Source organism: Erigeron canadensis, chromosome 4, assembly GCF_010389155.1.
Source record: "Erigeron canadensis isolate Cc75 chromosome 4, C_canadensis_v1, whole genome shotgun sequence".
Taxonomy (NCBI): Eukaryota; Viridiplantae; Streptophyta; class Magnoliopsida; order Asterales; family Asteraceae; genus Erigeron; species Erigeron canadensis.
In genome coordinates this window covers 9414516-9428529 of record NC_057764.1, presented here as the reverse complement: position 1 = coordinate 9428529, position 14014 = coordinate 9414516, and the positions used below count along the sequence as shown (strand labels likewise).

Genomic DNA, 14014 nt, shown 5'->3' with positions numbered 1-14014 from the left:
CTTTTAAAAATAAAGTGTTTTTTTTTTTATATAATATAGTAAGATAACATCAAATTTTTTGAATGTGAATAACATCAAATAATATGTGGAAGGGACAAGTAGGCAGAATATGAGTTTGTAAATAAATGTGACCCGAGTCGTTAAAGAAAATATTACATCATGAACCAACTAAAAATTATTCTCATTTTAGTTATACGTGAAGATGATATGATTTAATGATATTGACAAAAATAGAACCGATAATAAGAGAATAAATTGTATACAAAACTAGTATAGTACTCGTATGTTATAGGGATACCATCAACACTACTTTTTTTTTTTTTTTTTTGATGTAGTGGTTAACAAAAACAGTAGAATTGGGTGATCAATTGATGGTCCATTCATCCGAAATTTGTTTTCATATGCAAGACTTGATGTTTACCAGCATGTTGCCTTAGAACATTGAGAAATGAGAACCCTTACTGCTTCATTGAATTGCTCAATGTGGTGAACAGCTGTAGAATAAATAATTCAAGGAGGCTATTTACTAAAACTTTGACATAAACACAAGAAGGCTTTTATATAAATATCATATAATACAGGACATATAATGAATTATATTTCCATATGGGAACTCGTTTGCATTAACGGATTAGCATATTTAAATCCCATTGGTAAGAAATCTTTTCTTTTCAAAGCTACTAAGTGCAAGTCATTGCAACAATCTTCGCTTGCTTAATCACTTCATCTTGTAGATCAGTGAACTATTGACTATGGCCACTCAAATGCCAATCATTCTTCAAGCTCATACAAGACGGTTTTGAGCTGCTTGAAACAACCTTTAGCAACACATGCCTTCTTCAAATAACTTGCTGCTGAAAACAAGTTGTGGAATGTTGTAGAAATATTCAGTGAAGGGGAACTGATCTTTAACAAATGCAGATGTTGGTTTTTTCGTTTTAGAATAAGTACAGAAGGAACAAAAAGAAATCAAATCTACCTTCTATTAGTATAGGATGCTTTGGGAACCATTTTGAACATATCAATATGTGTTGATCTAGTCTATTAGGTTCAGAACAATCCTTTTTTATGTTTCATACATTTCACTTGCTCAAAAAACAATATGAACTCGATCAACTAAAATCGATATCAAGTCAATAAAATAAGATAACTTAACTTGGCTTTGGTAATAGGTTATCTAGCTACTAAATGTGAATCATGCATTTAATTTCCCCTTTCCGCCATAAACAAGATTTTGGACATAACCCGAATCAACCCATTTATAAGTAAAAAGGGTAAAGTAAATATTGTCCAAGAACTTGCTTTTAGACAATACCTGATTTGTCAAAGTTTCAACCTTTTTATAGATAAAACCACATCTTCATGCTTTATCTTCAAGCTAAAGGGAATACTTTTGTAGTACACACAATGTTTCCTATGAGCATCTACAATGTAACGATTTAACCTCTGTTAAACTATTATAAGATATTAACAGAAAATGGCAAAGAAATGTATGTATTGGATATGTTACCACAATTTTTAAACTTCAATTTCTTGCTCGATTTTGATTCCCCAATCTGACATCTTTCTTCTGGAATTCCATTTACCGAATTGTCTGTTCTGGAAAAATCACATAATAAACTAAGAAATCTGCATCGCAACCCTTATTACAGTACTTACCAATTTGTTAATCGAGAAAAAGGAATATTATTGAATATGAACATCTGGGAATCATTCAGGCTTAGTTCTTAGAACCTAGCTATTTCTAGCATTGTCTAATGTCTATGCCAAATTTTTCATTACTAACTTTCTTTGGCTTGACAAAGATGTGACAGTCGACAATCTTAAAAATTGTATCAAAACATAAACATTTAAATATTGCTCTAATGGTCTTCATGAACATGGTTGGTTATTAAGTTTCAATAACACAAAAACCATAAAATGTCTACCTGTAAATAATTTAACAAATGATAAAGAAGCATTTTTAGAAAAAAAAAAAAAAGAAAAAACCAAAAGTTTTAATTAGGCTTTATCATATTCTAATATGTACCTCCATATCAATCAAACAACTCCAACGGCAGCATCGGCAATGAATCATAATAAAGAAGAAAAATTAAATTAAATGAAACCACACTAAAGAAATCATTAACAATACATTTTTTTGTAGCAAAATTTGAAAACACTGTAGTTATGGACCTGAACCGATTTGATTACACCTCCAAAACTGTAAACAAATTTAAATTAAATGTTAGAACCCGATTTCGATCGTGGTGATGGACAGTCGCGGTGGAGTGTAGAATTGATGTCGTCGCCGACAATGGACGGTCGCGATGGAGGTGCAGGGTCGATGATCCTCGCTGCGATGGGGCTGTATTATTTTTATGCTCCATTCTTTGAGTTAATTTTTGTATGGAAATGATAAGAAAAGAATTGCATTCTTTGAGTTTTTTTTACATAAAGAAAAGATTGAAAAACAAAGGGAATTTTAATGGTTTTTGTTTCAAATTATTTCTACCCAGATCTGGCCGGAAAGTGAAGGAGAGAAGCATATTCTTTAATGTAATTACCGTCACCCTTTTACACCTAAGAATCCATTTTCTCTACAAAGGGTATTTCAGTAAATAACACTTTCCTTTCTTTCTCATTCATGTAACTTGTAACTCAAGAATGGAGCATAGTTTTCATTTTTTCTTCTTTCTTTTAATCTTATCATTTGTTATTATACCATAATAACTCAAGAATGAAGTGTTAGGGTATGGGACTGTGGGTTAACGAATGATAACAGAACGGGGTGGTTCGATGGATTGATATTGTTATGATAAAAGAGGGTATTTTGGACAATTCCCAGTGAGTAACTTTCAGCAGGGTGTATTCTGTTTATATATGCTAGCACGATACCCGCGCTATACGGCGGTGTTCGTGGCGGCGACGGTGTGCTGGTGGAATCGACGGTTGGTGGTGGAGGCGGCGTCAAGTGGTGTAGATACTTGATTTAAATGTAATTGATTAAAGAGTTAATTGAGATATTTTAAAAGATTAAGGATCATAAATGTAGTATATCATTAAGGGTATTTTTGATATTTTCCCCCATGTAACTTACAACATGAGGTTATTCTTTTTATAATATAGTATAGATAAATAGATAGATAGATAGATTTAGATATAGATATATATTTAGATAAAAAGATTTTTAATTAAATTGACTTGAGAGATATGGTAATTCTCTTACATTACATTGGGTCCCTCAATGTATATGTAGTTACAACGATAGAAACTAACATTCTATAAAACTCAAAGATATCTAAAAATAATTTTTATAAAGTGTGGATTATTCTCGCAATATCCATTTTATAATCATTTATAACAGTAACAATGTTTTGTAGACTTTTTATTTCAGATTCTCTATAGAGAACACTTTAATGAGTGAGATATACCAATATAGAGAACACTTTAGAAGATATGTCATTTCTCTTAATGATTTCTTTTATTCATATGTTTACATCTCTCGACGAGGCCATCCATAATCTACAACATTGAAAAATTATTTTGTTCGATACACTAATTCAACACACTAAAACTCTTTTACTTGAAACCCACAACAATGTTGAGATCCATAGGCCAATTTTTAGCCATTTGATCACCTCAATTAATGGATAGGATTGAAACTTATGTCTTAATTTAAACAATAGACACAGATGGGCATTTATGTAAATTTGTTAAACAAACAAAAAAACTCCCCTTTCCTCTTCCTGATGGAAACATACACACACACACACACACACACACACACACACACACATACTCTCCCTCCCCTCTACTCCGACAACGGTAACCAACATCGGTCCTGAGGATTTGGATGCTCAGGGCTCGACAGTTGAAAATTTACCCCCTGTTATAAACATTAAACGATACAACACAAAAGTTTTAAGGGTTTGGAACCTAGTCAAGCTAGGCAGCTCATCTCCACGCCAATTTTATTATATAAATAAAAAGTTGTATGTTTGCAATTTGAAATTACAACATACAACAATTCAGTTTCATTTTCATCAACATTATTCTCACCAATATTATTTTCTTATGCATTATTTGCATTAACATTATTTTTATCAATATTAGTGTGTTTGACATTATTGTCTTCTTCATTCTTTTCATCAACATTATTTCCATTAATATTACTTTCATGTCTAATAAAACGGGGGGATGAGAATATAAGGTTGTTGGTACCTAAGTTGTAACACCCGTCATTTGAAAATCTGGATTTACAAAAACTTTGCCTAATGGCGTTCAAACTTTGCAAAAAATGTATATATAAAATTGCCTCATCCATAACCGGATGGTACTGTTATGCTTGAAATTTCAAGTACCAATATCTTGAAAGCCCAGGATCTTGACATCTCAGGATCTTGACACAGCGGAATATTCAGAAGATATACTAACGTGTTGTTACACATGTTATTATTTCCTTTTGAGTCATACATGCAGGATCTATGATAATCAATATCACACATGGGAAATACCTCTAACTGTACAAAATCAAGCATACACGCAAAGAATATCTTCAACACGCAAAGAAGACTTAGTCCTCCAGCATAATCGGACTTCAAGTAGAATTCTGCATGAGGAGAAATACAGTAACGGTCACTTGACCAGGGAATATCTTCACCAACGTTCAAGAAGTGAAGATATGGAAGATCCCTACAATATCGGATAGTTAGTTTAGCTTTCGCATTATAAATAGAAGGAGGTTGATCGATCCTAGGCACTTACGATCATTTGCTATAATTCACTTGTACTCACACACACTGCATATTACTTTCTTCGCTGCTTATACACTTTTCCCCGTCAACAAATATCGGTGTTATCGCTCTTTATTCTTTATTTTACGCATTACTTATTTGATTCTTGCTTGATATCTTGTTTACCTTAACATATTTTGCATCATTTACATTAGTTTGCGATTATCTCAACCTTCTTTATTGTTTAGTCGACATAATCTATTGTCAAAAGTCTTTCTTAACAACGCATCTTTGCAACTCAACACATTTTACAAGCACACAACCTCACGAACGAAAGTTTGGTTACTTAATTAATCTAAGTCTTCGACGTAGATTATCTTAGGTGATTTTTGACCAAAACAATTTGGCGCCCACCGTGGGGCAAAAGGTGCTTTCAGTTATTTAAAATCCCAGATCTACAATTTAGAAAAATTATTTTTCTCAAATTAATTCCGATAATGTCGACCCAGCCAACTAACTCTTCGCAAACTACTCCTGCTATTTCTTCTTCTATGACTGATATTGCTTCAGGAATCAATTACCATCGGAAAAGCAAGGACAACACGACTCGTCCTAATCAAAGCAAGGATAAGGCACCTGCTGATCAAACGAATGAGTTTCGCATTATTGACGAAACTCCAGCAGAAACTCAAAACACTGAAACAGGGCGAGTGGAACGATCAGACTTTGAACAAGCCTATTCAGATGCCTTTAATATTGGATCTGAAGAGAATGCCAGAGATACTAGTGCTGAAGAAACACCTAACTTGTTTGAAATTTTGCAGAAACTTACTAAAACGGTTGAAGCAAATCAGGAATTTACTCAAGCACCGATAACTCCAAGAAATTTGTTTGCAACTCCAGTATCATCTGCACTTCCTGGATTTGCGCCATTCAACACAACGATCCCAACTGCATCCCAGAATTTTGGGAGTAATATCCCACAAAAGACGCAGGCTGCTGGGACATCTGCTAATGCAGGATCAGGTTTATCTAATGGGAATAATTTTACCTGATCATTCGGTTATACTAACCCATTGTTGGAACAAGGTACAAGTGAATACATCGCAAGAGAATTTCAGAAAACTAAGGAAATGATCTCAAGTGTTCCTGGATTTTGCAATCCAATTCCAGAAGTCAATCCTGCTTCTAATCTCATCAATAGATATGGAGATAGGATTGCGAATGTGGAAATTCCAAAGAAATTCCAAGTGCCAAACATGAAGCCATACGACGGAACTGCTGATCCACAGGAACATATCGCATTGTATTTGGAGAAAATGGAGACTGTGCCCATTCCCTACAACCTGAAGATAGCATGCTTGTGCAGAAGCTTTGGTTCCACATTATCTGGCCCAGCCTTAAAATGGCTGCAGAGTTTGCCCCCTCGATCCATAAACTCTTTTGCTGATTTAACTAATTTATTTTACAGTCAATTTTCATGCAGTAGAACTTTTGAGAAATTAACTGACGACTTATATAAAATTACTCAAAAACAGCATGAATCACTTAGAGATTTTATGACTAGGTTTACTAAAGAATCACTTAATATTCCTAAGTTAGATATGTTAACTGCTATTCAAGCTTTGCAGAGAGGTCTCCATCAGGGATCCAAGTTCCAAGAGGATCTCATCATGACACCATGCAGAAACTTAGATGAAGCAAAAGCAAGAGCAGCAAGGTTCATCAGACTTGAAGAAAACGAACTGACAACAGCAAAACTGGAAGCTTTGTCTTATGATCGACCGAATTGCAAGATGTTTTGGTCAAAAATCACCTAAGATAATCTACGTTGAAGACTTAGATCAATTAAGTAACCAAACTTTCGTTCGTGAGGTTGTGTGCTTGTAAAATACGTTGAGTTACAAAGATGCGTTGGTAAGAAAGACTTTTGATAATAGATTATGTCGACTAAACAATAAAGAATGTCTCTATAATCGCAAACTAATGTAAACAATGCAGAATATGTTAAGATAAACAAGATATTAAGCAAGAATCAAACAAATAATGCGTAAAATAAAGAGTAAAGAGCAAGAACACCGATATTTGATGACGAGGAAAAGCCCTTAATCCTTAGAGGATCACCGACATAAAAACCCCGGGAGGAAACAATCGTTCCTGCCTTATTCTTTATTGATGTGTGTTGAAATGTTTACAATGGGTGGAAGTCGGTTGATCGATCTTTCTAAGTGTATGAGCAGCAAATATGAACAGTATGTAGTGTGTGTGAGTACAAGTGAGTAATAGCAGATGAGAGTAAGTGCCTAGGATCGATCAACCTTCTTCTATTTATAATGCTAGTGTTAAACTAATTCTCTGATATTGTAGGGATCTTCAGTTCTTGAACGTTGGTGAAGATCTTGTCTGGTCAAGTGACCGTTAGCTTATTTCTTCTCGTGTTGAATTCAACTTGAAGTCCGATTATGTTGGAGGACTAAATCTTCTTTGCACATTGAAGAGATTCTTTGCGTGTTTCCTTGATTTCATACCGTTAGAGGTATTTCTCCATGTGTGATATTGATTATCATTGATCTTGCATGTATTACTCACGAGGAAATAATAATAACATGTGTAACAATACGTTAGTATATCTTCCGAATGTTCCGTTGTGTCAAGATCCTGAGATGTCAAGATCTTGGGCTTTCAAGATATTGGTACTTGAAATTTCCAGGCATAACAATTGTCCCCAAAGTTATTTAATAAAATCATTTTTATTTGAATAACTTTGAAGCTACTAGAGAAAGCTTTGACCGGAGTCAAATGGTAAAATTTCAAAAAACCGTTACGAGGATAATACGTGTGTAAAAAGGGTAACCAAGGGTCTTGACACGAAAAAATAACTACTTGTCGGTTCAATATTCTACCTTTTACCCCTCTATATAACACTTCTATTCATTTGTAAATAATTTATTTTATTTTCAAAAACACAAATCTTCATAATGTCTCTAAAATCGCTAGGAGAGTTTCTACAAAAGGTTTGTTCAAACATTTTTCATTCGGTTTCTCTTTTATTATCGCTAATTTTTGTTTCTTAACTTTATATTTCAGTCTCTTGTCGACCTCGAAGATTAAAAAATTGCCAGGGACAAACTAAATGATGACATCATCAAGTCTTTAGAGAATCTTCTCGAATCTTACAAAGAATGTGCGAAGACTGAGCAAGAAATGAGTTCTGAGGTCAACAGGGGTTTGAAAGCGAGAATCGAGATTTTGGACCATACTCTCGATGCCACACAAGAGGAGCTTAGAATTGCTAGAGAAGAAATAGCAAGAATGAGGTCTATTCTCGACGAGTTGAAGAGAATCAACCCTGATCTTTACTGGGAAATTCATCTGTAGGGAATTTCTATGGGCGACGAAGGATATGATGCAACGGCCAGAGCCCATTTTTAGAACTCTTTTGATATTAGTAATAGGAATCTATAGGGGTAGTGCTTCGTAGAGAAACAATGTATTAGGAGAGGCGAGATTGATCCGGAGTGATCAATCATGGTTGTAAAAAACTGCTCTTGAAGTAGTTTATGTGTATATGCTTTTGGAAAATATTAAACTTTTGATCCATTTTGATTTTCGTTCAAAAAACCAAAACTGTTAACGAGGGTATAATAGTAAAATGAGCAATTAATATTACTGCATCGTTTGTCGAGTAATTATGACTTTTGACTTACTAGACAATAACTTCAGTAAGTAGTCAAATCAACACAGTGATTAAAGATAAGGTACATGCACCTTGTGTGAGCGATTAGGATTCCACTTGATGGCTATAATCTTTAGCCTGTAGTATGTTTAATAACTGTCGATGTCCACTTATGCCTGCATTAAAATAATACATAGGTGTGGAATCGAATAAGCTTTCGTTAGTAATTAAAATCAAGAAGGGACATTCTCAATTTTAATTTATTTCGTAAGAACACTGTTGTTGAAGATATTAAGGGCGTCTCAATATCATGAAATTACTTAAGAGGCGTGGTTAGCCCATTTCAAATGTTTATTGGATTATGGTGGCGTGGTTAGCCAAATAGGGAGATCAATGGTAACATTGATAACCAACAGAATTAATTTTGATGACCTTGGAATTTAACCCTTCAACCATCTAATTAATTTGTGCAACCCAGGCGATTTAAGAAAGGTATATACCTTTAACCAAAAGTTGGCGTTAGAGCCGTCCAATAGAATTTCCATAATGAAAAGGTAAAGACCTTTAACCATATATAGGCGTTAGAGCCGAACCTTATTGTATGTTCTTGTGAATGTGATTATTGATATAGATTCGTCTTGTAGAACCTATAAAACCAAAAATTTCTTTGAAATTGGCGTTAGCCTTTTGGCTAACGCCACTCCGACACTCAAGTCAGTATCATTATTTTGAAGAAAATAATATATGATAATGAAATAGAAAATTCGAATGCAAGGAAGCTTACTTGGCCAATAGGATCCTTTCCCAGCTTCTCCTTCTATTAAGTATGGACCTTCCCATTTTGGGTTCAACTTACCATCGGGTTTAGTTAGAACCTTTTTGAGAACTAGATCTCCAATTTGAAATCTTCTTGCTCTTATATTTTTATTATTAGACTTAGCGATTCGCTGTTGATAGGCTGCTATTCTTATCTTGGTTCTTTCTCGTAGCTCAGTTATAGCTTCAAGATATTCAAGCAATAACTCCTTGTTTTTCTCATAAGTTAATAGGCTTACCCTTGCTGTAGGCAAATCCATTTTGGTAGGCAATACTGCTTCAGTCCCAAAGACAAGTGAAAATGGCGTTTGTCCAGTAGCCGTTTTCGAAGTGGTTCGATCAGCCCACAAGACAAATGGAAGTTCTTCTGCCCATTTTCCTTTAGCTTGTCCCAGTCTTTTCTTGAGATTGTTCATGATGATCTTATTGCTTGACTCTGCTTGTCTGTTAGCCTGAGGGTGTACATGAGTAGAGGTAATCATTTTGATTCCCCAACTCTCACAGAAATTGGTTGTCCTTTTGCCAATAAATTGTGATCCATTGTCACAAATTATCTCAACGGGAACTCCAAATCATGTTAGTATATTTTTCTTGATAAAAGATATAACATGAGCTTCTTGGATCTTGGCATATGCTTCTGCTTCAATCCACTTTGAAAAATAATCAGTCATGGCCAAAAAGTACTTCTTCCCTGCTGAAGATTCCGTCATTGGCCTAACAATATCCATCCCCCACTTCATGAATGGCCAAGGTGAAAGGACTGGATACATAAGCTCTGCTGGTTGATGGTAAATGTTGCTATGTCGTTGGCATGCATCACATTTCTTTGCGTATTCTTCAGCGTCTTGTTTCATAGTTGGCCAATAATAACCTGTTCTCAGGATCTTGGAGTACAAAGATCTTCTTGGCTGTATGGTTTCCACATTCACCTTCATGGATATCTTTGAGTACCTCAGTAGTCTCAGGATGTTCCAAACACCTAAGATATGGTCCTGCAAGTGATCTTCTATACAAAGTACCATTTATCATAGAATAATGTGCAATTTTCATGCAAAAATTCTTTGGGTGTTCATCCTTAGGAATTGTCCCAGGTTTTAAATATTCTATTATGGGTGTAGTCCATGAATTTTGATTGTTCTCAGGTTGGTCTATTTCTTTATCTTCAATAGCCAATATCTTTGCTGATTTTGTTCCTATAGCAGGTTGTAAAATGTGAACTATAGGAATTTTAGTTTCTGGTGACATCTTAAGTGTTGATCCTAAATTAGCTAAAGCGCCAGCTTCAGTATTTTCTTCTCTAGGAACTTGCTCTATGTCAATTTGACAATTTCCAAATATTGTATTAATTTTTCACCCTTCGCAGCATATGTTCCATTAAAATGATTAGCTAGAAGCAATGAATCTACGTACATATACTTTAAGATTTCTAATGTTCATATCTTTAGCCAATTGTATGCCAGAAATTAAAGCCTCGTATTCTGCTTCATTATTGGTAGCTATAAAATGACAACTAACTGCCTGGGCTATGATATCCCCCTGTGGCGATTTTAGTACGATGCCTAATCCTATTCCTTTAACATTAGCTGCACCATCAGCATGTAAAGTCCATTTTTCAGTGGATTCTTCTAGATTTTGACTTCTAAGTCTAAATCAGATTGCAAATTGGTACTGAAATCAGCCACAAAGTCTGCTAAGGCCTGTGATTTTATAGCAGTCCTAGGTTTATAGATTAAATTAAAAGCACTTAATTTAATGGAACACTTAGCCATCCTACCAGATACTTCAGGTTTTCTTAGGACACGTTTTATAGGGTAGTTAGTCCTAACATGTATAGCATGCGTTTCAAAGTAATGCCTAAGCTTAGTAGATGCCATTACCAATGCAAGTATAAGTTTTTCGAGATCAGAGTACCTGGTTTCAGCATCAATTAAACTTTTGCTTATGTAGTAAATAGGATTTTGCTGACCTTCTATTTCCTTTACTAGCACTGCACTTACTGAAGTTGAAGATACTGCCATGTAAAGATATAAGGGCTCTTCATCTTCTTGCTTCATTAATAGTGGAGGCGTAGAGAGATATTTCTTCAATTCTTGGAAGGCTTATTTCTGTCTTTCTGTTAGGTCGAAAATCGACCAAGTAAGATTTGTTCAAAATAGTTGAAGTTCAGTGAAGAAAGCTTGCTCAGGATTCTAATGACATTCAGAATAAAGCTCACTGAAGCTTCACTTCAGATTCAGAATCAACCAACACTGAAGACGTTCAGACTAAGTCAAAGACTGAAGACTGAAGAAGAAGATCATCTCAGAAGAAGAAGATCATCTCAGAAGCAGAGCTCAGAGAAGATCTTACCTGATTGAAGAATCTGAAGAGGCTCAGTGAAAAAGTATTTACAACACTTTTTCACTGATTACGAGGAAAGTCTTTTTGCAGCTTTAACTACCTTTACCCGGTTAATTACCTTATACATGGGATTGGGAAAGTTTTAGCAAAAGGTTGGGAACAAAGTATGTCAAGTCACATCAAGAAACTTACATACTTTACCTTAAACAAACATGTTATGGATTTGTCCCACAAATCCATAAATGCATCCAACCATATTTGTACGGCATATTGCCATGTCATCAAGACATGTTTGCCTATAAATATAAGACTTCTCACACTTGCAAAAATGCTTGGAACTTTGGCAATTGCAACGTGTGATATTACTCTAAGTATTCTTATGAGTAATTCCTTGTCGCATAGATCATTTGTATTTCTAGGGTTGTTTAGATATTTTCACAAGTGTGATTATCTTTGTTCTGCAACAACTCTTGTATTTTTTTATAGAAATAAATAAAACACATTGAAAAATACATCTCGACTCATTGCCATAATACTTGAATATAATTAGTATTTATATAGTTTCAAGCACTTGTTCTTTATTGTTCATATCCATATTTGGATCGTGGTTCATAACTAGTCTTTATCTAGATTCGAACCACTTGCCAGTCGGGTTACTTGATATACTTGTGTTTATTGTTAACCTATTTTATATCTTGTTATATCTTGTTCTCATTGTACATCTTGTGTAGGTGGACTCACATTTGGTATCAGAGCCTCCCAGGTTAAATCATTAAATTGTTATACCTGTTTTGATCCTACAAGATGTCTGGAACCGAACAACCAAACCCAAACCCAAATGGTAACCTTAACCCAAATGTCAATATGAATCAAAACCCACCACCTCCACCACCAGCTCAACCAAGTGTTCATGTTCACTTTCCAAACAATCTGGTACCTAAGTTTAATGGAAATAGTGACACATTCATTACTTGGAAGGCATGTATGCTCAAGTACATCGCTGGAGTTGAAAGACACTTGACCACCATTCTTGTAGAAGGTCCTTATGTTCCCATGAATGCATCAACTGTTGTTTTTAACCAAGATCAGACCCCTAGGTTAGCACCCAAGGAGAAAGATCATTGGTCAGAGGAAGACCATCGTTTGGCTGACCTAGATTCCAAATTTCAAAATATGATTCTCTTTGCTGTCCCAGAAAGTTTAAAACCCACCCTTGTTTTACTTGATAGTTCTAAGTTAATGTGGGAAGAGTTGTTAACACAGTTTGAAGGAACAAAGGAAACTATCACCACAAGAAAAGTTTCTTTGAATAAAAAATATGAAGCATTTTTTGCATTACCAAATGAATCTCTAACTGAAACATATCTTAGATTTACAAATTTGGTCAATCAACTAAAAGCTCTTGGTGTTACAAAAGAAAAAGAAATTTTACTTGAAAAGTTTTGTGATATATTACCTTCTAAATGGGAGAATTTGATCATGGTATTAAGGCAAGGTAAAACCCTTCATAGCCACATTCTGGCCTCTTTGTATGGTGCCTTCAGATACACTGAGGAGAATAAGGCTGAGAGAGCTGTGGCTGAGCAAGATGCAAATAATCATACTTCAACCAGTTCTGCATTGGTTCATTAGTCTGAACCACAAGATACTGCCCTACTATCTTCTGAGAGTGATCAGTCTGACTCTGTGAAGAAGATGGTAGCTGAGTTAATGAAAGTTGGTATTTCTGAATATGCATCACATGAATGTGATGAGGATGATGATGATGACCTTGTTGCTATGATTGCCAAAACTTTTAATCATTTTAAATTTAAGTCAAAGAGAAATGGCAAACAATTTTCTTCAAATAATACTGTCGATAAGTCCAATTTAGAATGTTTTAAATGTGGAAAGAAAGGACATTTTATGAAAGAATGCAAATCATCACAACCCTCCTCATCACACACTGCCTCTAACCATTCTATTTTTCAGAAGCCTGATGATGGGTACAAAGCTAAGTACAAAAAGCTGAAAGCCCACATGGCGATGATGGCTCAGGAAGAATCTAATAAGAATAGCTGCATGGTGGCAGACACTGAAAAATGGGAGGATTCTGACGTGTCATTTGATGATGAAGAAGAAGTAAGGGATATGTGTTTCATGGCTCGTGAAGATCATGGTCATGTTGTCAAATTTGATGTTGAATCTGGTCGTTAAGTGGATATCATCATGAAGAAGGTTAGTACATTCAGTTTTGAGAAGAATGAAGAACAAAAACTGGATCTTTTGGTTCTTATAGAGGCCGACATAACTTATGTTGAAACTGTGCGTTCAGAGAGTATAAAAATGTTTGAAATAAATTTTTCTGAACTGAACGCCAGTCAGGCCAGATTAAAAGAACTGAAAGATGTTCAGTTGGCCTTGAAAAGTTATCACCTTTTCCAAACTTGAATTGGAAAAGGAAGAACTAAAAATTATTTTGGAAAAA

The 14014-nt window shown here is 34.9% G+C and overlaps 1 protein-coding gene and 1 long non-coding RNA gene across 3 annotated transcripts; both read right to left on the bottom strand.

Annotated features, from left to right (window-relative positions):
- Window positions 1-533: 533 nt before the first annotated feature.
- Window positions 534-2521, bottom strand: LOC122596639. 2 transcript variants are annotated; one of them, XR_006323352.1, is made up of 4 exons: window positions 2030-2521; window positions 1511-1599; window positions 1316-1424; window positions 534-854 (listed from the first exon to the last, which is right to left on the bottom strand). It is a non-coding gene; the product is annotated as an uncharacterized LOC122596639 (long non-coding RNA). The 2 variants fall into 2 exon arrangements; XR_006323353.1 differs by having other exon boundaries at window positions 534-851.
- A 5975-nt stretch (window positions 2522-8496) lies between these two features.
- LOC122596946 lies at window positions 8497-9689 on the bottom strand. Its single transcript, XM_043769589.1, has 2 exons — window positions 9176-9689; window positions 8497-8567 (listed from the first exon to the last, which is right to left on the bottom strand). Exons 1-2 carry the CDS (start codon window positions 9687-9689, stop codon window positions 8497-8499), a joined length of 585 nt encoding a protein of 194 aa, XP_043625524.1.
- Between the last annotated feature and the right edge of the window lie 4325 nt (window positions 9690-14014).

Bases quoted from the DNA above. Each gene is read 5' to 3' on its own strand.
- LOC122596946 (XM_043769589.1), bottom strand. From the start codon at position 9,689: ATGATTACCTCTACTCATGTACACCCTCAGGCTAACAGACAAGCAGAG. The intron at 8,568-9,175 runs GTAAGCTTCCTT...ATTTTAATGCAG, and splicing joins GAAAGGATCCTATTGGCCAA to GCATAAGTGGACATCGACAG.